The sequence below is a fragment of the Topomyia yanbarensis genome, chromosome 3 (genome assembly GCF_030247195.1).
Source record: "Topomyia yanbarensis strain Yona2022 chromosome 3, ASM3024719v1, whole genome shotgun sequence".
Classification (NCBI taxonomy): domain Eukaryota; kingdom Metazoa; phylum Arthropoda; class Insecta; order Diptera; family Culicidae; genus Topomyia; species Topomyia yanbarensis.
In genome coordinates this window covers 287,877,162-287,903,445 of record NC_080672.1, presented here as the reverse complement: position 1 = coordinate 287,903,445, position 26,284 = coordinate 287,877,162, and the positions used below count along the sequence as shown (strand labels likewise).

General features: G+C 37.4%; 1 protein-coding gene across 8 annotated transcripts in view; it reads right to left on the bottom strand.

Annotated features, from left to right (window-relative positions):
- LOC131694055 (potassium voltage-gated channel protein Shab) overlaps nt 1-26,284 on the bottom strand; it is a 368,174-nt gene that overhangs the window by 22,960 nt on the left and 318,930 nt on the right. For 7 of the 8 annotated variants that reach the window (XM_058982410.1, XM_058982412.1, XM_058982414.1 and 4 more), the window contains one exon: nt 620-1,499. In XM_058982410.1, the coding sequence (XP_058838393.1) occupies nt 620-1,499 (880 nt within the window). The remainder of the gene's footprint in view (nt 1-619; nt 1,500-26,284) is intronic. The other variant, XM_058982416.1, reaches the window with a different exon arrangement.

Below are 26,284 nucleotides of genomic sequence, written 5' to 3'. Positions count from 1 at the left end.
TTCTACTTTGATGTTTGCGAATGATCCATGTGTATTACCATTATATGAAACATGAAGCAATCTTATTACTTGTACAGAAATTCATTAAAAACTAGAAACTATTTCACGTCCTCAAACTAATCAAATTATTTCCGAAACAATCATATTTGTAATCTTGTTTTCTTCTTACTAACAACCTTTGTATTCACACTTAAACACAATAAACATTGATCTTGTGTAAAATAATGCTAGATCCTAAAATAAATCTGGAATTGTGTTCGTGAAAAAATAACATTAAAAACATCAAACGTGACATTAGTGTGTAGTGTCATAAATAAATCAAACGTTTTCAAGATGAGTTATCATTGTGAATATTGATAGTAGCACCGCCATATATTTATGTGTGGATGTGTGAGTTGAAGTGTGTTTTAGTGAGCTGGAAGCTTTGAGGTACAGAAGATTAGCATGAGATTTTTTATAACTGCTGGTCTTGATTAAACAACGAAAGCTTGTATGTTTTTTAACCAAAATACTCGATCCGAATGTGTTACATGTGACATGTTAATGTGTGTAAAGCGGTCAGAATAACGTGTTCGTGATAAATGGATGACTTGACGTCGTTAAACGTTTATCGGCTTACCTCTGGGCGAAGGATTTTGGTTGCCAAACAGATGCTGGTTGATGAGTTTGGTCGCAGTAGCTATACTTTTGGCTGGCATGAAGGAAGATCGCCGTGTTTTTTTGGTCGTACTGTTACTGGTGGATGTGGCACCCGCCGTTCCTGCGTCCTCGAGGCTTTCGATGGATGATTTCAGATTTTCGAAGCGGGTTTTGGGCTTAGTAGCAGCGGTAAGAGTTGCCGAGGCGGCACCCTGTTGGAAGCGGGTCTTTCGATGTTTTGGAACCGGGGTTTCGTTCAGGCTCACTCGACTGCCCCGGTCGGCCGCCTCGAAAGGGGATTGGAAATGTTTGTACTCGTCGTCCATCGGGCTGGCGCCCAAACTCTTCAGGCCAGTGTCTCCGGATATACTTTTCTTGACCTGGGCTCTACCTATAGAACGTTGTTGCTGAGTATCTTTCTCCAGTGGATTTATGTACAGATTGTTCGTGTCTAGCGCGTCTAAGTCGAATGACATATCTAGAATATCGGATGTTAGATCACCTTGTGACAGGAATGGATGCGTTTGACAACTAGCGTAGGTATCGGAGCTATCGACACTAGCTAAATCACCGTTGTTACTATTAATATTGTTATTACTAACGCTAGCATAATTGTTGTTACTGGTACCGTTGACATTACTATTACCATTATTATTATTACAGTTATTAGAATGTTTGATTGGTGTATCCATATACGGATATGGATATGATATTGTACTTGGACCAAATTGTGCTGGTGGGACTATACAGTTATTGTTCATGCTGTTCTTTAGCATACGCATCTCTAGGCAGACCGTCGTGTGGAAGTCGGAAGTGGGAAGTGGCATTAAACCTTCAGCATCGATAAACTCTTTGTACTCCTAGCCGGATGGTGACGGGTAGTAGTGATAGTAGTTGTAGCGTCCAAGTGATTAACACCATGGGATTGAGGGTAGTAGATGATATAAATAGATCAGGATTAGTGTAAATGTTGTTACAAATTGATTTAGTTGTAATGCTAACCTATCAATAGCTCTATCATACAATAAAACGGCAAAAAAGCTATGGTACACCATGTTAATCAGATATACGAATGGGGATCAATGTTTGTCAGACTACAGTACGTGATAAAATAAATCATACACAAAAAATATGGGGCAAAATAAAATATTTCATTGAAATTTTAAAAATTTAACTTGTTCAACAAAAGTTTGTCTAAAAACTCGAATTCTCTAAGTTTCTTTTCGATCAATCGATTTCATTGATCAAGCGAGGCTCCGTGCTAACGTCAGAAAAAATCGTGAGCAAAAGGCTTCGTGATTGGCGACTTCGTATACATCTGGTGTGCACCTACAAGGTGAACAGTGGAACAGTTCAGCCTAATGTTAGTTAACCGAGCAGTTGATCGGCCGAAACCCGGTAGTCATTGGTGGTGACTTCAATGCCTGGGCTGTGAATTGGGCAGTAGAGCAACCAACACAAGAGGATGTATCGTTCAGGAGGCCCAATGAAGTTAGAAGTACGATTGTGCAATGAAGGTTCCATTAGCACATTTCGGAAAGACGGGAAGGAGTCTATTTGCATCTACGTTACATTCTGGAGTCCTTCACTGACGGCGAACGTGGACTGGAGAGTGTGCGACAAGTATACGCATAGCGAACACCAGTCAACTCGCTACTACATCGGGCAGGGAACCCTGCTGAAGCAGGGAGAAGGACGACCAGTGAGCGAAAATGGAAGACTTCTTCTGGAGGCACTTCGGCCGGACAGCGTGACCGATAACGTTTATGCGCATCAACAAGAAGGATTGTGACGGCTTATGATGCCACAATGCCGCGAAAACTGGAGCCACGTAGTAGACGGCGTCCAGCCCCGGGTCCGAATGGAATACCAAACGCTGAAAGCTGGGATACTGGTGTATCCGTACATGTTCAGGATGGTGCTGGAGAAATGTTTAGATGATTTCTTCGAAATGTGGAAGGTACCAGCTTTTTCTTCTGATGCTACTAAACCCAGGGAATCACCGGGCGATCCCTTCACATATAGGCCATAGTTCTGCTGGATACACTCTGAAAACTCGGAAAACTTATCAACGACGACGTTATTGAACTGGTGGGACGAAACTAGCCCCAAAAGAACAGGGAGGAGATTTGCACCGCAAGCAAGGTAGATCTATCAATTTAAAGGGTACCTGATAAGTATTTTTGGCCTGAAATGAATGCTTATCCCAGCGAAGGATATCATGACTTCAGGCTGAATACTAAGAGATTGGAACGCCACTTCAATATATGTATGTTTTATTTTAGTCCAGATAAAAACTACCTATATTATTATCATTGTTTCCTTATTTTGACAACAATTTGTTTTGAAAAGAGAACAAGTTTCCTTGACATAAAAGCGATAAAAAACTGAAATATTGAATAAACAAATATGTAGGTATATCATTTATTTTTTTACGTACTGTATGTAAGTTGCCATGGTTTTGATTTTTATTTTTGACCTTAAATAGGTCATAACATTTCCTCCAATATTAATGAATTACGTTTTTATTATAAGCCGATATTTTTATATTAGCTATTTTGCATGTGCTCGTACATAATTTATTAAGTTGAAACGAATATATTTATATAAATATAAATAATATAAGGTATAGTGAATATCATCAGATCGCGAACATGCTGCGTAAAAGCATAAACCATTAAATTATAAAAACATATCAATAATGTTTTAATAATCATCACACGAAAGAAGGGATTACGCAATTTTGTTGTAGTTATGTATATCATGTTCGATGATGTAGTACACATGGAATATACAGTGCATATGAGGCGGTGGAAAACTTGTAGCATTTAGGACGAAACAAAGGAAATGCAGATCTCGCTTATTTAGCAGAATTAGGCACATGCATATTTTATATAGAAATAGATGGATTATCTGTAAGAGATTGCAAGTAAACAAATGTCGCAAAATTACTTGTAAGTTATGAGGCATCTGGTGGCATAAGATGAAAGCTATACATATCCAATTTTCACTCTTCAATATGTATAGATTATACGTATTTCTTGAATGTTCAGGTTCCAGTGAAATGTTTAAAAAGCAAGTAAATTCAAATGAACGTCCGTTTCATGAATCTATGAAAACAGATAGGGGAACCTAGAGAAACTTGACTAAGCGCGAGATTCTATAATTAGTATTTGTGTAGTTTAATGGAGAAGGGGTGTTATTTTTGGCGAGAAACAATATCGTTTTGAAAAAAATAATTATGGCGATACAGAGAGTGTTAGTCTATTCAGTCATCCTCATACAATAATGCAACATTTGAACAATATTTGCAAAAAATTTCATTGCAAAGAATTGAAAATTGGGAGTGACAATAAATCTTCAAGGGGCGCTTCGAAGATATGTGGTGTATACGGTACACTACAACTCAAAATCTGGACCAATCGTTCTGAAATTTTGGAAAGTTCTTATTTGCATAGTTGCTCAACTAGCCGCGGGAGCTTTTTGCAAAATTTCATCAGACATAAAATAAATTTTAGAAAAGTTTGTCAATTGTTTCATGAAATTTATCATTTTTGAGATGAACAAATGAACTGCAGTCTTCAAGGCTTCCAGTCTTCATTTTAGTTTGTTACATGTATCAGGAAACTGTCAGTTGGGAAAATGGATTCTGAGATGATTAGGGTGGGTGCTCCTATAGTTGAGGTGTACCAATAGTTGCAGTAGTGGGTTATGCGCCTAACTAAGGTACCAACCATCAACAAATTTTTTTTTATCGATTCAACGCACTAAAATTATGCGACAATAAAACTGTTATCCTTGAAATTTGCTTAAATAACTATTGAAAAAAAAAATGATTTTCTTAGAATTTTGAGCTCCCTTGCACCTATAGTTGATGTAGTGTACCTATAGTTGCAAGTCCCATAAGAAAGCAATGGGATTTGCAACAATAGGAACCGAAATTAGCGATTGCACCACTATTGGTACATGTGTTCCTATAGTGGTACATACGGTTTTGAATACATAAATTGGTTATTAAGCCATCTTTATATTTTTCCTATGAAGTAGGGACTGAAAGCTTTCGTTTAATGTATTAACATTGCCCATAGGTCTATTAATCGATTTTTTATCAAAAAATTTCCTTAACCATGCGACTATTGGTACATCCACCCTATGACTTTCATTGGTTTAGTTTTCGATAAAAATACACTGAAGAAAAAAATTCAGTTTGGACAAGGAAAAGTTTTTTTTTCAAAAAACTTTTTTTCCTTGAAAGTGCCCAACTTGAATTTTTGACGGTAGGTAGGGAACATAATTACCTATCTTGGAACAAAATTTCATCCAAATCAAAAATGGGTTTTTTTGTAAAGCGACTTTACATTTTTAAAATCGATTTTTTCAGTGTAGGAGTCAATGAAGAATTTTTTCAATATTTTTAGTCAAAAATTTGACTAATTTTGTAAAAATTACTCCTACAACATTTTTTGTAGGATTTGTCAGTTTTAGACTATAGCCATTTGAAAAAAAATGGTAAAAAAAGTTTGAACCTTTTCAAAAGACAGTCTATCTCATTTTTGAAAAAAGCAAAATATGCAAAGTGGTTTTTTGTGACAAAGTCTTCATGTACAGAAAGTTTCATTAAAATCTGAGAGGGTACTCTGAATACGATTTGGCGCGAAATGCGTCAATAACATGATAACCGACTTTTTTTTAGTAAACATAGAACTTTTAGCTTCGATGTGCTGAGAAAAAACATCAAACATCGAGCATAAACTAAAAACTTCTGTGGTTACATGGGGAACGTTGGGAAGAAGAACTGTGTAATATTTCAAAATGATTGGTACAGTAAAGGCGCCTCCAGAGATGAAATTTTAAGGAAGCATTGTTCATTATTCAATGTGGTACTATGGTATGGAAATTTCATGAATATACCGGAACCCTCTGTCCCACCACAACAAATTTTCAAATATTTATGTCGAACACATAAATATTGTGTCTGTTTTGGTTTTTGAGATATAGGGCATTGTTATGATAGATTTCTTGAAACAGTTTTTTTTCACTAAAGGTCTTTTGTGAAGCTTTAAACGGTTTTTTATGCTCTAGAAAGTTTTGCAAACTACTGAAATAGACAGCTCGGCATAAGTAGTTTAATTACTAGTGCTTGAATTTTTGTAGTTATTTATGGTATTCGTGATTTAATAGCTCATTTTTCAAGGTCAACTCTAAACGGGCAAAAACAGATGTACTATTTGATATCCAAAAACCTGTTTTAATCCACTTAGTGGTGCAATTGTGCCTTTCTCATTTCTCCAAACTATGATTCTATGGTTGGTTATATCCAATATAATTGTGGAAATGTCTATTACATTCTTTGAACACCTATATACAATGGCTCGTCATTCACGAACTTGAAGAGCTACGTGTCGACGCTGAAACACTCGAAACAAAAAATATCATACTTAATTAGTTTAAACAGAATTAGTTCAAGGGTGCCTTCTTGCAAACATATTTTGGCTGGCGGAGGTGCGTGTGTAAGGGGAAGAAAGACCCGCAATCTAGAGCCACCACCAGCAGCTTATTTTGATATGCGAGGTGATGGTTGTACATTAAGTGGGGAAGTAACTCCCCTCCCCCCCGCCACACACTCCTTATAAAATCCATAATATATTTTAAGCACTGATGCCAGATGTGAAGACATGTCTTCATTTGGAAGACATTTGAAATGTTGTGAAGACGTGTTTTTCATTTTGAAGACAAATTCTTTCGGTTGTCTGACTGATCTCTGGCAGAATTCTGGCTCAAAATCAATAACCGTTTCCAAATCCTGGTCGTTGAAGACAAATGAAGGCATTTTTTATGAAATGTGAAGACATTTGGAAAATATACTTGGTATCCCTGCCTTCAAGTCAAAAAAAATGCTTGGGTTAGGTTGACAATTTTCAGAGTACCGTCAAACGAGCAAACAATAATCAATTTTTCAAGTTTTTCGAATAACTTCCTTCAATTCAAGAAAATTGAACTGTTTGCATTTTTAAAACATGTACTGGTAAACATAGATTAAAAACGTCAATTTCAAAATAAAATAACTTGGTAGTAAATTTTTATTATTATTGTTTTCAGAGTAGCTTTGATCAGCAAACTATGTGTATCCAAAAGAGAATTAATACTCGAAATGTTGTGTCAATTTTTATATATGGGTCATTCCGCGCGAAGTGATCAAGGCACTGCAAATAAATAAAATCTTTTAAAGTTGTAACGATTTTTGGGCAAACGCTTTTCTAGGCTGGCGAAATAAAGTGCATTCACCCTACCCTTCATTTAAGACTAATGTGTTTTTCGTTTGAAGCGAAGCTGAGTCAGTTTCTAACCCCAACTGCTGTCAAAATGTATGAACTGACAGCGGTTGAGGTTAGACCCTGACTCACTTTCGGGTTCAAGCGAAATCGCCATAAGATTGCGAGAATCGAGTCAGCAATGTATAAGAAGCAGATGTGAATCAAATTTCGGAATTTGCTGATTTCTTCGGATCTTCCGGAATTCTGAGCGGCTCTTAATGTGGCCAAAGAGCCTATGATTTGCAATTAGTGGTCAAAAATTTCAAGCAATTTAAAATTAATTTCAATTTATTTTGCATCATTTAGATATAGTGATTATACCGGTTTGTATGGGAATGTCGCATGTATGCGATCCTTCGTAACACAAGAACCAGAACACCGATTTCAATGGAATTGATTAGCAGTCAATAGGGATGCTTAAGCTTTCATTTGAGAAAGAAACAGATGTCAGTTCAGGAACTGCGCTACTTTGTCAAAGCTTCCAGTTTTGCCGAAGGTGTCCAAAGTGATCAATGTGGGTTAGATTGGGCGTCAGTGAGCTGAAACTATAAATCACAGCAATTTAGAGCACATTTTATGAAATTTTGAATCTTTAGAGAATATGCGGATACTGATTTATATGGGAATACCATGCGTGACCGGTGGTCACTGATCACACTCTTTAACCCTTAACTCCGGCACCGGAAGTCGGAATTAAATGAAACTCAATAGCAGCCTATGGGAACGCTGCACAGTGGGACCAATCTAAAAACCTATTTTAATCCACCTAGCGGTGCAATTGTGCCTTTCTCAATCATGAATCACGAGAATGTGTGCGTTGTTTATATTCATTAAAAACTTTTAAATGCATATATTACATTTTATTATTATACCTCACATGACAACTATATACAGGAAAATAAATCATTATTCGAGTTCTAAAATTTTGAAAAAGAAAAAACAGCCACGGTAATATTGAACTGAAAAAAGGTGCGAAATCGGCAAAGTCCCCAAAAGTCGATTTTTATAAAAAAAAATGTTTTTCGAGATAACATAAAATCTAGACGTTTCATGCATTTTAAAGATGTTTGGCATCAAAAATACGAATTCGATTTCTGAAATTTCATGGGGTCCCCCCTTTGAAAAAAAATATGAGTTCAGGCTTATATGGGAATTTCATGTGTGACCGGACCGTTCAGTCTATATTTCCGGAACCATACAAGCGATCCGTGCGAAATTTTATAGACATCTGTGGGGATAATATAGCTATCATTTGGGACTAAGTTTGTGAAAATCGACCCAACCATTTCCGAGAAACTGATATGAGTTTGCTAGTTATGAAAGATGGCCGCTTTTCCCGGGCACTTCCGGAACCGTCTATGGTGGTTAATGTAGTCAACGAAAGTTTGGTTGGCCGTCGGTGACCTAGAACAGCAAATTTAAGTTGTTTGAGAGACATTTTAGCGAAATTTTTACCTTTTTTGCTTTCATCGGAGTATCGGTTTGAATCACAATTTGCTATGTGATCGCACGCCACAACCTGCAACTCCGGAACCGGAAGTCGGATCGGGATGAAATTAAATAGCCATTTACGGGGACGCAATACCTTTCATTTTAGGCCAAGTTTAGTCGAATCGGTCTAGCCATCTCCGAGAAACCGATGTGACTGTTATTCTGAATTTAGATACTTCCGCCGGGGCTTCCGGAACCGAGGATGGTGGCCAATGTGGCCAAATAGACTTTGAATGGATGTTAGTGACCTAATACTACAAATCGAAGCAGTTGTGGTCATATTTAGGAAAATTTTTCACCTTTATACATTCATTGCAGAATTTATTAAAATCGACATTTTCTGCGTGTTCGTACTTATCACCCTGTAATTCCGGAACCGGAAGTCGGATCCATTAGAAATTCAACAGCAGCCTATGGGAACGTTGCACCTTTCATTTGGGACTAAGTTTGTAAAAATCGGTTCATCCATCTCTGAGAAAAGTGAGTGAGATTGTGTTCGCCTACACACACACAGACGCACATACACACACACATACATACACACACACATACATACACACACACAGACATTTGCCGAACTCGACGAACTGAATCGAATGGTATATGTCACTCGGCCCTCCGGGCCTCCGTTAAAAAGTCGGTTTTCAGAGCAATTGCAATACCTTTCTATTGAGAAAGGCAAAAAGGTGCAAAATCGGCAAAGTCCCAAAAAGTCGATTTTTATAAAAAAAAAATTTCGAGATAACATAAAATCTCGACGTTTCATGCATTTTAAAGATGTTTGGCATCAAAAATACGAATTCGATTTCTGAAATTTCATGAGGTCCCCCCTTTGAAAAAAAAAAATTTGAGTTCCGGCTTATATGGGAATTTCATATGTGACCGGACGGTTTAGTCTATATTTCCGGAACCATATAAGCGATCCGTACGAAATTTTATAGACATCTATGGGGATATTATAGCTATCATTTGGGACTAAGTTTGTGAAAATCGGCCCAACCATTTCCGGGAAACTGATGTGAGTTCGTAAATTTTGAAAGATGGCCGCTTTTCCCGGGCACTTCCGGAACCGTTTATGGTGGTCAATGTAGTCAACGAAAGTTTGGTTGGCCGTCGGTGACCTAGAACAGCAAATTTAAGTTGTTTGAGAGACATTTTAGCGAAATTTTTACCTTTTTTGCTTTCATCGGAGTATCGGTTTGAATCACAATTTGCTATGTGATCGCACGCCACAACCTGTAACTCCGGAACCGGAAGTCGTATCGGGATGAAATTAAATAGCCATTTACGGGGACGCAATACCTTTCATTTGAGGCCAAGTTTAGTCGAATCGGTCTAGCCATCTCCGAGAAACCGATGTGACTGTTATTCTGAATTTAGATACTTCCGCCGGGGCTTCCGGAACCGAGGATGGTGGCCAATGTGGCCAAATAGACTTTGAATGGATGTTAGTGACCTAATACTACAAATCGAAGCAGTTGTGGTCGTATTTTGGAAAATTTTTCACCTTTATACATTCATTGCAGAATTTATTAAAATCGACATTTTCTGCGTGTTCGTACTTATCACCCTGTAATTCCGGAACCGGAAGTCGGATCCATTAGAAATTCAATAGCAGCCTATGGGAACGTTGCACCTTTCATTTGAGACTAAGTTTGTCAAAATCGGTTCAGCCATCTCTGAGAAAAATGAGTGACATTTTTGGTCACATACACACACACATACACACACACATACATACATACACACACAGACATTTGCCGAACTCGACGAACTGAATCGAATGGTATATGTCACTCGGCCCTCCGGGCCTCCGTTAAAAAGTCGGTTTTCAGAGCAATTGCAATACCTTTCTATTGAGAAAGGCAAAAAGGTGCAAAATCGGCAAAGTCCCAAAAAGTCGATTTTTATAAAAAAAAATTTCGAGATAACATAAAATCTCGACGTTTCATGCATTTTAAAGATGTTTGGCATCAAAAATACGAATTCGATTTCTGAAATTTCATGAGGTCCCCCCTTTGAAAAAAAAAATTTGAGTTCCGGCTTATATGGGAATTTCATATGTGACCGGACGGTTTAGTCTATATTTCCGGAACCATATAAGCGATCCGTACGAAATTTTATAGACATCTATGGGGATATTATAGCTATCATTTGGGACTAAGTTTGTGAAAATCGGCCCAACCATTTCCGGGAAACTGATGTGAGTTCGTAAATTTTGAAAGATGGCCGCTTTTCCCGGGCACTTCCGGAACCGTTTATGGTGGTCAATGTAGTCAACGAAAGTATGGTTGGCCGTCGGTGACCTAGAACAGCAAATTTAAGTTGTTTGAGAGACATTTTAGCGAAATTTTTACCTTTTTTGCTTTCATCGGAGTATCGGTTTGAATCACAATTTGCTATGTGATCGCACGCCACAACCTGTAACTCCGGAACCGGAAGTCGTATCGGGATGAAATTAAATAGCCATTTACGGGGACGCAATACCTTTCATTTGAGGCCAAGTTTAGTCGAATCGGTCTAGCCATCTCCGAGAAACCGATGTGACTGTTATTCTGAATTTAGATACTTCCGCCGGGGCTTCCGGAACCGAGGATGGTGGCCAATGTGGCCAAATAGACTTTGAATGGATGTTAGTGACCTAATACTACAAATCGAAGCAGTTGTGGTCGTATTTTGGAAAAATTTTCACCTTTATACATTCATTGCAGAATTTATTAAAATCGACATTTTCTGCGTGTTCGTACTTATCACCCTGTAAATCCGGAACCGGAAGTCGGATCCATTAGAAATTCAATAGCAGCCTATGGGAACGTTGCACCTTTCATTTGAGACTAAGTTTGTCAAAATCGGTTCAGCCATCTCTGAGAAAAATGAGTGACATTTTTGGTCACATACACACACACATACACACACACACATACATACACACATACATACACACACACAGACATTTGCCGAACTCGACGAACTGAATCGAATGGTATATGTCACTCGGCCCTCCGGGCCTCCGTTAAAAAGTCGGTTTTCAGAGCAATTGCAATACCTTTCTATTGAGAAAGGCAAAAAGGTGCAAAATCGGCAAAGTCCCAAAAAGTCGATCTTTATAAAAAAAATTTTTCGAGATAACATAAAATCTCGACGTTTCATGCATTTTAAAGATGTTTGGCATCAAAAATACGAATTCGATTTCTGAAATTTCATGAGGTCCCCCCTTTGAAAAAAAAAATTTGAGTTCCGGCTTATATGGGAATTTCATATGTGACCGGACGGTTTAGTCTATATTTCCGGAACCATACAAGCGATCCGTACGAAATTTTATAGACATCTATGGGGATATTATAGCTATCATTTGGGACTAAGTTTGTGAAAATCGGCCCAACCATTTCCGGGAAACTGATGTGAGTTCGTAAATTTTGAAAGATGGCCGCTTTTCCCGGGCACTTCCGGAACCGTTTATGGTGGTCAATGTAGTCAACGAAAGTTTGGTTGGCCGTCGGTGACCTAGAACAGCAAATTTAAGTTGTTTGAGAGACATTTTAGCGAAATTTTTACCTTTTTTGCTTTCATCGGAGTATCGGTTTGAATCACAATTTGCTATGTGATCGCACGCCACAACCTGTAACTCCGGAACCGGAAGTCGTATCGGGATGAAATTAAATAGCCATTTACGGGGACGCAATACCTTTCATTTGAGGCCAAGTTTAGTCGAATCGGTCTAGCCATCTCCGAGAAACCGATGTGACTGTTATTCTGAATTTAGATACTTCCGCCGGGGCTTCCGGAACCGAGGATGGTGGCCAATGTGGCCAAATAGACTTTGAATGGATGTTAGTGACCTAATACTACAAATCGAAGCAGTTGTGGTCGTATTTTGGAAAAATTTTCACCTTTATACATTCATTGCAGAATTTATTAATATCGACATTTTCTGCGTGTTCGTACTTATCACCCTGTAAATCCGGAACCGGAAGTCGGATCCATTAGAAATTCAATAGCAGCCTATGGGAACGTTGCACCTTTCATTTGAGACTAAGTTTGTCAAAATCGGTTCAGCCATCTCTGAGAAAAATGAGTGACATTTTTGGTCACATACACACACACATACACACACACATACATACATACACACACAGACATTTGCCGAACTCGACGAACTGAATCGAATGGTATATGTCACTCGGCCCTCCGGGCCTCCGTTAAAAAGTCGGTTTTCAGAGCAATTGCAATACCTTTCTATTGAGAAAGGCAAAAAGGTGCGAAATCGGCAAAGTCCCAAAAAGTCGATCTTTATAAAAAAAAATTTCGAGATAACATAAAATCTCGACGTTTCATGCATTTTAAAGATGTTTGGCATCAAAAATACGAATTCGATTTCTGAAATTTCATGAGGTCCCCCCTTTGAAAAAAAAAATTTGAGTTCCGGCTTATATGGGAATTTCATATGTGACCGGACGGTTTAGTCTATATTTCCGGAACCATACAAGCGATCCGTACGAAATTTTATAGACATCTATGGGGATATTATAGCTATCATTTGGGACTAAGTTTGTGAAAATCGGCCCAACCATTTCCGGGAAACTGATGTGAGTTCGTAAATTTTGAAAGATGGCCGCTTTTCCCGGGCACTTCCGGAACCGTTTATGGTGGTCAATGTAGTCAACGAAAGTTTGGTTGGTCGTCGGTGACCTAGAGCAGCAAATTTAAGTTGTTTGAGAGACATTTTAGCGAAATTTTTACCTTTTTTGCTTTCATCGGAGTATCGGTTTGAATCACAATTTGCTATGTGATCGCACGCCACAACCTGTAACTCCGGAACCGGAAGTCGTATCGGGATGAAATTAAATAGCCATTTACGGGGACGCAATACCTTTCATTTGAGGCCAAGTTTAGTCGAATCGGTCTAGCCATCTCCGAGAAACCGATGTGACTGTTATTCTGAATTTAGATACTTCCGCCGGGGCTTCCGGAACCGAGGATGGTGGCCAATGTGGCCAAATAGACTTTGAATGGATGTTAGTGACCTAATACTACAAATCGAAGCAGTTGTGGTCGAAATTTTGGTAAAATTTTCACCTTTATACATTCATTGCAGAATTTATTAAAATCGACATTTTCTGCGTGTTCGTACTTATCACCCTGTAAATCCGGAACCGGAAGTCGGATCCATTAGAAATTCAATAGCAGCCTATGGGAACGTTGCACCTTTCATTTGAGACTAAGTTTGTCAAAATCGGTTCAGCCATCTCTGAGAAAAATGAGTGACATTTTTGGTCACATACACACACACATACACACACACACATACATACACACATACATACACACACACAGACATTTGCCGAACTCGACGAACTGAATCGAATGGTATATGTCACTCGGCCCTCCGGGCCTCCGTTAAAAAGTCGGTTTTCAGAGCAATTGCAATACCTTTCTATTGAGAAAGGCAAAAAGGTGCAAAATCGGCAGTCCCAAAAAGTCGATTTTTATAAAAAAAATGTTTTTCGAGATAACATAAAATCTCGACGTTTCATGCATTTTAAAGATGTTTGGCATCAAAAATACGAATTCGATTTCTGAAATTTCATGGGGTCCCCCCTTTGAAAAAAAATATCAGTTCAGGCTTATATGGGAATTTCATGTGTGACCGGACCGTTCAGTCTATATTTCCGGAACCATACAAGCGATCCGTGCGAAATTCTATAGACATCTGTGGGGATAATATAGCTATCATTTGGGACTAAGTTTGTGAAAATCGACCCAACCATTTCCGAGAAACTGATATGAGCTTGCTAGTTATGAAAGATGGCCGCTTTTCCCGGGCACTTCCGGAACCGTCTATGGTGGTTAATGTAGTCAACGAAAGTTTGGTTGGCCGTCGGTGACCTAGAACAGCAAATTTAAGTTGTTTGAGAGACATTTTAGCGAAATTTTTACCTTTTTTGCTTTCATCGGAGTATCGGTTTGAATCACAATTTGCTATGTGATCGCACGCCACAACCTGCAACTCCGGAACCGGAAGTCGGATCGGGATGAAATTAAATAGCCATTTACGGGGACGCAATACCTTTCATTTGAGGCCAAGTTTAGTCGAATCGGTCTAGCCATCTCCGAGAAACCGATGTGACTGTTATTCTGAATTTAGATACTTCCGCCGGGGCTTCCGGAACCGAGGATGGTGGCCAATGTGGCCAAATAGACTTTGAATGGATGTTAGTGACCTAATACTACAAATCGAAGCAGTTGTGGTCATATTTTGGAAAATTTTTCACCTTTATACATTCATTGCAGAATTTATTAAAATCGACATTTTCTGCGTGTTCGTACTTATCACCCTGTAATTCCGGAACCGGAAGTCGGATCCATTAGAAATTCAATAGCAGCCTATGGGAACGTTGCACCTTTCATTTGGGACTAAGTTTGTAAAAATCGGTTCATCCATCTCTGAGAAAAGTGAGTGAGATTGTGTTCGCGTACACACACAGACGCACATACACACACACATACATACACACACATACATACACACACAGACATTTGCCGAACTCGACGAACTGAATCGAATGGTATATGTCACTCGGCCCTCCGGGCCTCCGTTAAAAAGTCGGTTTTCAGAGCAATTGCAATACCTTTCTATTGAGAAAGGCAAAAAGGTGCAAAATCGGCAAAGTCCCAAAAAGTCGATTTTTATAAAAAAAAAATTTCGAGATAACATAAAATCTCGACGTTTCATGCATTTTAAAGATGTTTGGCATCAAAAATACGAATTCGATTTCTGAAATTTCATGAGGTCCCCCCTTTGAAAAAAAAAATTTGAGTTCCGGCTTATATGGGAATTTCATATGTGACCGGACGGTTTAGTCTATATTTCCGGAACCATATAAGCGATCCGTACGAAATTTTATAGACATCTATGGGGATATTATAGCTATCATTTGGGACTAAGTTTGTGAAAATCGGCCCAACCATTTCCGGGAAACTGATGTGAGTTCGTAAATTTTGAAAGATGGCCGCTTTTCCCGGGCACTTCCGGAACCGTTTATGGTGGTCAATGTAGTCAACGAAAGTTTGGTTGGCCGTCGGTGACCTAGAACAGCAAATTTAAGTTGTTTGAGAGACATTTTAGCGAAATTTTTACCTTTTTTGCTTTCATCGGAGTATCGGTTTGAATCACAATTTGCTATGTGATCGCACGCCACAACCTGTAACTCCGGAACCGGAAGTCGTATCGGGATGAAATTAAATAGCCATTTACGGGGACGCAATACCTTTCATTTGAGGCCAAGTTTAGTCGAATCGGTCTAGCCATCTCCGAGAAACCGATGTGACTGTTATTCTGAATTTAGATACTTCCGCCGGGGCTTCCGGAACCGAGGATGGTGGCCAATGTGGCCAAATAGACTTTGAATGGATGTTAGTGACCTAATACTACAAATCGAAGCAGTTGTGGTCGTATTTTGGAAAAATTTTCACCTTTATACATTCATTGCAGAATTTATTAAAATCGACATTTTCTGCGTGTTCGTACTTATCACCCTGTAAATCCGGAACCGGAAGTCGGATCCATTAGAAATTCAATAGCAGCCTATGGGAACGTTGCACCTTTCATTTGAGACTAAGTTTGTCAAAATCGGTTCAGCCATCTCTGAGAAAAATGAGTGACATTTTTGGTCACATACACACACACATACACACACACATACATACATACACACATACATACACACACACAGACATTTGTCGAACTCGACGAACTGAATCGAATGGTATATGTCACTCGACCCTCCGGGCCTCCGTTAAAAAGTCGGTTTTCAGAGCAATTGCAATACCTTTCTATTGAGAAAGGCAAAAAGGTGCGAAATCGGCAAAGTCCCAAAAAGTCGATTTTTATAAAAAAAAATGTTTTTCGAGATAACATAAAATCTCGACGTTTCATGCATTTTAAAGATGTTTGGCATCAAAAATACGAATTCGATTTCTGAAATTTCATGGGGTCCCCCCTTTGAAAAAAAATATGAGTTCAGGCTTATATGGGAATTTCATGTGTGACCGGACCGTTCAGTCTATATTTCCGGAACCATATAAGCGATCCGTGCGAAATTTTATAGACATCTGTGGGGATAATATAGCTATCATTTGGGACTAAGTTTGTGAAAATCGACCTAACCATTTCCGAGAAACTGATATGAGTTTGCTAGTTATGAAAGATGGCCGCTTTTCCCGGGCACTTCCGGAACCGTCTATGGTGGTTAATGTAGTCAACGAAAGTTTGGTTGGCCGTCGGTGACCTAGAACAGCAAATTTAAGTTGTTTGAGAGACATTTTAGCGAAATTTTTACCTTTTTTGCTTTCATCGGAGTATCGGTTTGAATCACAATTTGCTATGTGATCGCACGCCACAACCTGCAACTCCGGAACCGGAAGTCGGATCGGGATGAAATTAAATAGCCATTTACGGGGACGCAATACCTTTCATTTTAGGCCAAGTTTAGTCGAATCGGTCTAGCCATCTCCGAGAAACCGATGTGACTGTTATTCTGAATTTAGATACTTCCGCCGGGGCTTCCGGAACCGAGGATGGTGGCCAATGTGGCCAAATAGACTTTGAATGGATGTTAGTGACCTAATACTACAAATCGAAGCAGTTGTGGTCATATTTTGGAAAATTTTTCACCTTTATACATTCATTGCAGAATTTATTAAAATCGACATTTTCTGCGTGTTCGTACTTATCACCCTGTAATTCCGGAACCGGAAGTCGGATCCATTAGAAATTCAATAGCAGCCTATGGGAACGTTGCACCTTTCATTTGGGACTAAGTTTGTAAAAATCGGTTCATCCATCTCTGAGAAAAGTGAGTGAGATTGTGTTCGCGTACACACACACAGACGCACATACACACACACATACATACACACACACAGACATTTGCCGAACTCGACGAACTGAATCGAATGGTATATGTCACTCGGCCCTCCGGGCCTCCGTTAAAAAGTCGGTTTTCAGAGCAATTGCAATACCTTTCTATTGAGAAAGGCAAAAAGGTGCAAAATCGGCAAAGTCCCAAAAAGTCGATTTTTATAAAAAAAATTTTTTCGAGATAACATAAAATCTCGACGTTTCATGCATTTTAAAGATGTTTGGCATCAAAAATACGAATTCGATTTCTGAAATTTCATGAGGTCCCCCCTTTGAAAAAAAAAATTTGAGTTCCGGCTTATATGGGAATTTCATATGTGACCGGACGGTTTAGTCTATATTTCCGGAACCATATAAGCGATCCGTACGAAATTTTATAGACATCTATGGGGATATTATAGCTATCATTTGGGACTAAGTTTGTGAAAATCGGCCCAACCATTTCCGGGAAACTGATGTGAGTTCGTAAATTTTGAAAGATGGCCGCTTTTCCCGGGCACTTCCGGAACCGTTTATGGTGGTCAATGTAGTCAACGAAAGTTTGGTTGGCCGTCGGTGACCTAGAACAGCAAATTTAAGTTGTTTGAGAGACATTTTAGCGAAATTTTTACCTTTTTTGCTTTCATCGGAGTATCGGTTTGAATCACAATTTGCTATGTGATCGCACGCCACAACCTGTAACTCCGGAACCGGAAGTCGTATCGGGATGAAATTAAATAGCCATTTACGGGGACGCAATACCTTTCATTTGAGGCCAAGTTTAGTCGAATCGGTCTAGCCATCTCCGAGAAACCGATGTGACTGTTATTCTGAATTTAGATACTTCCGCCGGGGCTTCCGGAACCGAGGATGGTGGCCAATGTGGCCAAATAGACTTTGAATGGATGTTAGTGACCTAATACTACAAATCGAAGCAGTTGTGGTCATATTTTGGAAAAATTTTCACCTTTATACATTCATTGCAGAATTTATTAAAATCGACATTTTCTGCGTGTTCGTACTTATCACCCTGTAAATTCGGAACCGGAAGTCGGATCCATTAGAAATTCAATAGCAGCCTATGGGAACGTTGCACCTTTCATTTGAGACTAAGTTTGTCAAAATCGGTTCAGCCATCTCTGAGAAAAATGAGTGACATTTTTGGTCACATACACACACACATACACACACACATACATACATACACACATACATACACACACAGACATTTGCCGAACTCGACGAACTGAATCGAATGGTATATGTCACTCGGCCCTCCGGGCCTCCGTTAAAAAGTCGGTTTTCAGAGCAATTGCAATACCTTTCTATTGAGAAAGGCAAAAAGGTGGGACAAAACCTATTTGAGGTCTTAGATGTCATTTTAGAACCGGCATTTCTTCGTATGATATGTGCAAATCATTATTCTGCAACTTTTTAAATAGAATATTTTGTTGTTGGACTAAAGTAGAGTACCCGAGTAAAAAAAAAATTTCAAAAAAAATTTTTAGAGGGTCGATGTCCTCGACAAAGTTGTAGAATATTATGTTTTGAATAACTTCTACTAAGATACCACAGACATCAGACCTCAAATTTCAGGCAAAATTGTTGTTTTTTGAAAATATGATAAAAAAATCAGTTTTTCGATATTTCCATGTTAAAAACCTTAATTGATTAATTTAATATGTTCTACAAACTTGCAGAAAACACTAAAATACAACTTTTTGTTGAAGGAACTAATAACCTAAAATCAATATTTTGGCTTCTAAAACTATTTTTCATATAAATTTACTCTATTTTCATCAAAGATTTCTGTTTTTAGGTGCACTTTTGTGCAGCCAAACTTTGGCTATTCCGATACTCTATTATTCGTAGAATAAAATTAATACTACATAGAAACAGGATATCGTTGGACGCGTTGTTTGGGTGACCATTCATGTACGACGGTTTATAACATAAAATGTGCTTATATTATTTTTAATTTATATACATTATTAGCTATTAACAATGTTTTATATTTTGTACGCACTTATAAGCATGTAGAACATATTGAGTTGATCAATTAAGGTTTCAATATGGAAATGTGAAAAAATAATATAAAATTTAAATTTAAACTGCCAAAGAACAACGATTTCGGATTAAAAAATAAATCTACAGTATGTATAAGGTAGTTTCAACAAAAATGTTCGAAATTGAATATTATACAACTTTGCTGAAGTCCTCAACCATCTTGAAAAATAGAAATCAATTATATTCTGAATATTTTTCCACACACTTAGGTTCTATATATCTAAGGATAATAATAGATATTATTCTACTTTTATTAATTTGTAGAACTAATATTATTGGTTAAACTAAAGTAGAAATTCCGAATTAAATAAATCAAATTTTGTTTAAATGGTTGAGGTCTTCAGCAAAATTGTTAAATATTGTATTTGGAACAATTCTGTTGAAAATACCATTTATTTATTTTTTGAGCCGAAATCGTTGTTCTTTGGCAGTTAAAATTCAAAATTTATATCGTTTTTTTCACTTTTTCATATTGTAACCGTAATTGATCAACTCAATATGTTCTATATGCTTGTAAGTGCGTACAAAATGTAAGATTTTGTTAATAGCAAATAATGTATATACATTAAAAATAATATAGACACATTTTATGTTATAAACCGTCGTACATGAATGGTCACCCAAACAATGCGTCCAACTATATCCTGTTTCTATGTAGTATTAGTTTTATTCTACGAATAATAGGGTATCGGAATAGCCAAAGTTTGGCTGCACAAAAGTGCACCTAAAAACAGAAATCTTTGATGAAAATAGAGTAAATTTATATGAAAAATAGTTTTAGAAGCCAAAATATTGATTTTAGGTTATTAGTTCCTTCAACAAAAAGTTGTATTTTAGTGTTTTCTGCAAGTTTGTAGAACATATTAAATTAATCAATTAAGGTTTTTAACATGGAAATATCGAAAAACTGATTTTTTTATCATATTTTCAAAAAACAACAATTTTGCCTGAAATTTGAGGTCTGATGTCTGTGGTATCTTAGAAGAAGTTATTCAAAACATAATATTCTACAACTTTGTCGAGGACATCGACCCTCTAAAAAATTTTTTTGAAAATTTTTTTTGCTCAGGTACTCTACTTTAGTCCAACAACAAAATATTCTATTTAAAAAGTTGCAGAATAATGATTTGAACATATCATACGAAGAAATGCCGGTTCTAAAATGACATCTAAGGCCTCAAATAGGTTCTGTCCCACCTTTTTTGGATTGGTCCCACTGTGCGTTGTACCTTTCACTTAGGATTAAGTTAAAAAATTGGTTCAGCCATCACATCGGACCGATGTGCAATTGTTGGTCACATACATACACACACAGATATGCACGTACACACAGCCATTTATCGAGAGGACAGCAGGGACAGGAACTCATGGGCTTGACGAATCTTGCTAGGATATGGTGGGGTTTGGATTGGGCTCTACTAAACCTCTTAAAAAAAACCATGACTCCGAAAGCAGCTCTGACGAAGTGAATCTGTGCCGCTTCTGCTAAGCTCCTAAGATTTCAGTAATCAAAGATCTTAGCAATAAAAGCACTCTAGACCAACGGAAGTGCCAACCGGTACATCAGGACCGACACCAGTAACATCCTGATTGCGGCATAGTGGCCATGGCGAACATCAACGGACATGACGCGGATCACGAATTGGAGGGCGACCGACTAGAAATGGCGAGTGGGTTAACAGCACGGCTGCCTCCGTGCTGTCAAAACCTTGGCAGGTCTGAGGCTACGTTTAAAACTCGTCACCATTTAGCTGGTGGTACTAGGTTTGGTTGGATCAAGCCCGATTTTACGCCGATCCGGCTCTGAACACTACTCCCCATGAAGGATAGTGTCAATCACATAGACAACCATAGGATCATAAGAGGCGACTAGGTACAACGAGTGGAGCTAGTGGCTCGGAGTTGGGATCCATCAGCATGGAGACACGATTGGGATGGCGTTTGCAAGGAGCGGTAAGCTGCAGAGAGCGAGTGGTAAGTTGATCCCGAGATCAGGTAGTAGCACCAATCAGAATGACACACAAGTCTGGAACTCGTACTTGATGTAGGTGAGGAAAAAGATCGACGAGCTCTATGAGTTCGTGAAGGTCAAGCACAATGTGTACATCCAGGTAAAGCATCTAGTAACGAGTATTAAATCGGCCGTAAAAGCTGCAGAACGCGAACAGAAGGCGCTCTTGATGAGAGCTGGATCAGCCAAAAATGCTCTGATGGAAGCTGAAGTCCAACAGATTCTAACTTTTTGAAATATTGGAATGTCTATTGTACCATCCGGCTGCAATATTGTGAACAAATTTAGTTGAAAACACAAGTTCTTCTTTCAGGGTTTTGCAAAATAAAAATCTTATACAACAATAGACTACGAAACCCATGCATTCAAAGATTTCTATCAGCTTCTATGTCTGACTTTTTATACTGTAATGCAATAAAACACCACTACTGAGTAACACCAGGTAATTAGGTTGATCAAATTTCCCAAAAATACTTGATTTGACAGGCCATGTGCAGTTGTGGCCGAAAATTCAAAAGTTTAATCTCTATCCGCATTAATAACAAAGGTGCGTACGAGGGGTGAGCACAGCGTAGCTGGCAAGTCGACTGCCTTGTACCTAGCTCCTTACCTAGGATCGAAAATGAGGGTAGAAAGTTCTGAATGTTCTCAACTTCGGGGATGCTAAATGCTCTAAGTTGTATAAAATTTACATATCGGCCTCGCATTTTTTCTTATATACATTTTGGCACTAGCACATCGTTCAGCATTTCTTTACCTACTGTGTATTGACATTCAATCTTAATGTTCACAGAAAAAATATTTTGTAATTTTAAATTTATTTTCATGCACATATTTGGAGCATGAATATAAATGTAAAATTAAGCTCCACCACAAATACACACAACTTGTCGTGCTTTATTCAACGAATTTTGCTATAATTTTACAGCTCCATTAAACGGGATACCAATGCACTTTAATATATTTTTAATCCAATATTGCTCTAAAATAAATGACATGTAATATCACACGAACAAAAGTGTAAAATCACATGCTTTTTGATGCTCCCATTGAGTGCATCGAATTCAACTTAATTTTCAGTCAAATTTGCGATTCAAGCTTTGTATGTTTACATTCGTATTGATTTACATGTCGTTTAAATTTCATTATTTTTTTGGTGTGTTGAGAAGAGCGTATCATTTTTAAATGTTAGTAACTGTAAAAGATGCCTAGCACACAATGATGTTTTCAAAGTGACACGACCACTGTTGCATACAGATTTTTTTTTGTAATATATTGTAATGTTTCCGTACTGTTACAGCGAAAAATATGGTTCTTTTTTATTCGAGTTTGTTTAATCAAGAGCCACAAAATCCACCGACATGTTGCTAATTGTGTATTCGAGACTAAGCGATTAAGCAATGAGAGGGAAAAGCGCGCGGTACACACAGTGCAGTAAATACATCTGTTGGGATATTAGTTTCACACATTACTAAATTGAAAAGAGAAAGTTTTTAATTAGGTTGGGATCGGCCTATTTTATGAAAGCAATAAAGTTGGTCAACCACGAATCACACACACAGAAAAGGACGCATTAAACAACGAGCACATAGACACGCAGAGACGCACGGAACGGGATGACGTATCATTTACAAAAGCAATTATTTTAGATACATTTTCACGAAAATTTTGAATATTTTGAAACAGTGTAGAACCAATTCCGAATAGCTGGATGAAAATTAGTCTGATCGCTCAACCAATTTTTCAGAGTCACGAGAATAATCAACTCAGAACATATTTGACTCACCTTTGGATAGAGCAAGTCGCTGTTGACACTTCATGAAAAGCGGTCATCTATTCGCAAATGCAATTAGAAAAATATCTGCCGACAGAAACAAAGCGCTAGGGTATAGTTCGAAAGCCATCGCTTGGCTTAGTATATTTTTCATCATACGAAACATTTTATCGGTGGCCGGTTGCCTTAATCCTAATGATATGTATTTAATCGATCAGCTTTCCTGCACAACTGCTGCAATACCCTTCACTAATCAATAAATTCGCTCTCCTCGCAGGGAAAACTTGTCCCACCTGACCCGTGGTGGTAGCCACGGTCACTTTCGCCGTTTGGTTTGAACCGTTTCAGCATGTGTCATACGCTTTTGGAGCGCAGTGGAATGCACTCGTCGTTGGAGTCCTGCCGAGGTGGAGTCTGGAAAGTGGAAATCGTGTTCGGGGAGGCACTGGAGTATTGTATGTGTATTGCCGATCGAAAAGGGCTGGAAAATTTGTTCTGTGGACAAACGAGGACAATGTGTGTTGTTGAATTTGGTGTAGGTGTTTTTTGATTGGTGAGTTGATTTTTGTGTGGAAAATATAAAATAATTAAAATAATTAAAATAATTGTGTCAACGTAAGCGATAAACAAGTGAGAACAGAAATCTAATGATAGACACACCGGTACGTGTATGTGTAAAGCATTTAATGTGAAAGATGTGTAAGTGTCAGTCGTGATGATTTCATTGCGTGGAAATAATAATGCACAGTTTCCATTTGCCGGTGGAAACAAATCTACAAATCTATGCTACGGATTTGTTTTGTTTGAAACAATGAAATTTTAAGATATCAGTTGCATTTTCCTCAAATTGTTTAGAACAATGTATAGCAAAGTTAAAAGACTTACATAGTTAAAATTATTGCTTAATTTTACATTTATGTTTATGCTCTTTGGAGCATAGAAATAAATATAATATTCAATCTTTTCACAAATGTATACGACTCTTATCAACAAATGATATGCTTATTCTAAATATTAAAAATTCCCCTTTTATTAATTGAAAATTTAATTTAATTTTCATATCAATAAAGTTGAAAAATGTATGACGTTATGTAAACATAAGTCTAAAATCGTATGTTTTGTTAAGACCTGTGTATTGATTTTAATAAAATCTTTAATCAAATGTTACAAATACGACCCATATCATTGCAGTTCAAAAATATATAACACGAATGACTAGATATGTAGAATATATTGAGAAAAAATCTTCGAAAAGTGCTAACATGTTTTCGTCGAACGAGTATTTCTTGTAGAATAATGGCTTTTCGCCAAGAGAAAAACAACTTGAGTGTGCCAAGACAGCATTTTGATTTTCGGATAGTAGGAGGAAAATGGTGAAAAATTGCGTATCCAGTGCCCTTTAGCAGGTCAAGACAGGTTTGTATGGGTTTTTCAAGATTTATTAAATTATCGTATAAGATAAATCGCCACCAAGTTGGTTGGAAAATATAAAAGAAAACAGCTATGCACTTCACTCTTTTCCCGTTTATGGTGCCGTAGAGCATCTTATTCTTAAAAAGCTGTTACTCTTCGTTTTCACAAGATTTGTTTACAAAAACAAGTGAGCTTGATTTTTTCTTTTCTTTCGTTTGAGCACTCACAATTGTCAGTATAATCAGTAGATCGGAAATTATTGCAATTCAATTGATTGATTTTCTCTGAAGCAGTGTCAAGAAAAGTTTCGGTTAAAGGTAAAAAAAATTAAGTGTTGATATAACTTCGTTGCCTTGCAATGTTTTTAAAAACTGATAAAGCATATCAATTTAGACTGTCTTCGACTATCTTTTTAATACAATTGGAGTATTGTAAATAGTCTAGGAGGAATTTATTAATTGAGGCTTGTAGCACTGCAAATGAACCTCATATCTTGATCAAAACTGGTTTTTCGCGTTTAATGACCCCAACAGCTAAAATAGTTTTTAATCCCTTTGAACGGTGGAACAAAGTTGGATAAATAATAGTTTTAAATTTAATTAAGATTAAGATCACATAATTTTGAAATTTTATAAATAAAATATTTTCTGATAAAATTATTTTGATAAATAATCTCCTCAAAGTTATTATGGAAAATTTACTCTTAACAAATTTAGTTAGAGATTTGTTGACTTCAACAAAAATGTCGGGAATGCTATTACAAAAAACTTAGTTGAGAACAAAAAGCTCTATGTATGCAGCATATTAAGATAAAAAAAGATATTTACAAGTTTTGTCAAATCCACTAAAATAAAAACATTTTTTTAATATACAGTCATCGGGGGTTACTTTACGCCAAAATAGAACGTTTTGTACATTACACTCAATAACTACGATCACGCAACTTCAAATTCGAAACTGTTTGATGTTTTAGATTGAATATGAGATATAAAGGACTAAAAATTGGCGTATGTCGTCCCCACAGGCATCACAGGGGCTACATTACACCAAAAAGTTTATGAATTAGACCTTGTTTTAGTATTTTCCTAAAAGTTGTTTTGATTGTGTTCCGGAGTGCATCAGAAACGCGAATAGTACAGTTATTTTTAATGGTCATGTGAGTTCATACATCTTTAATGAGATACCCATTTCCAATATAGTGAGGACCTTTTCGTTTAGCATTGTTTTAACCATACGATCATTCGCCTCACTGCAGAACTATTTTCCGCTGCTTTTTCTGTCATTCCACAACAAATTGCTTCAATAGACATAGTTTAAATACTTCTAGAAACGATAGTGTTTTTTTATGTTTGCGCCATTGCAATTACACTACTCAACTTGCAAATTATCGATTACTGTTATTTTTCAAAACAGTCAAACTAGTACGCAAATAAAAATCTGCTTTGAATTATAATCAAATCCTAAAATAAGAGTAAATTTTAGATCAAATCTGCAGATTGTGCAATATAGACCTAAGTAAAGCTTGGCTTAAAGTAGCCCCAATTTTGGATAAAATGGACATATGGTCACCAATTACCAAACAAACAAAAATACGGATAAAAAGAACAAACACAAATAATTGCATTACATTGCCAGGTTAATTTCACGTAATCTATATCCTCTTATCTAATAATTTG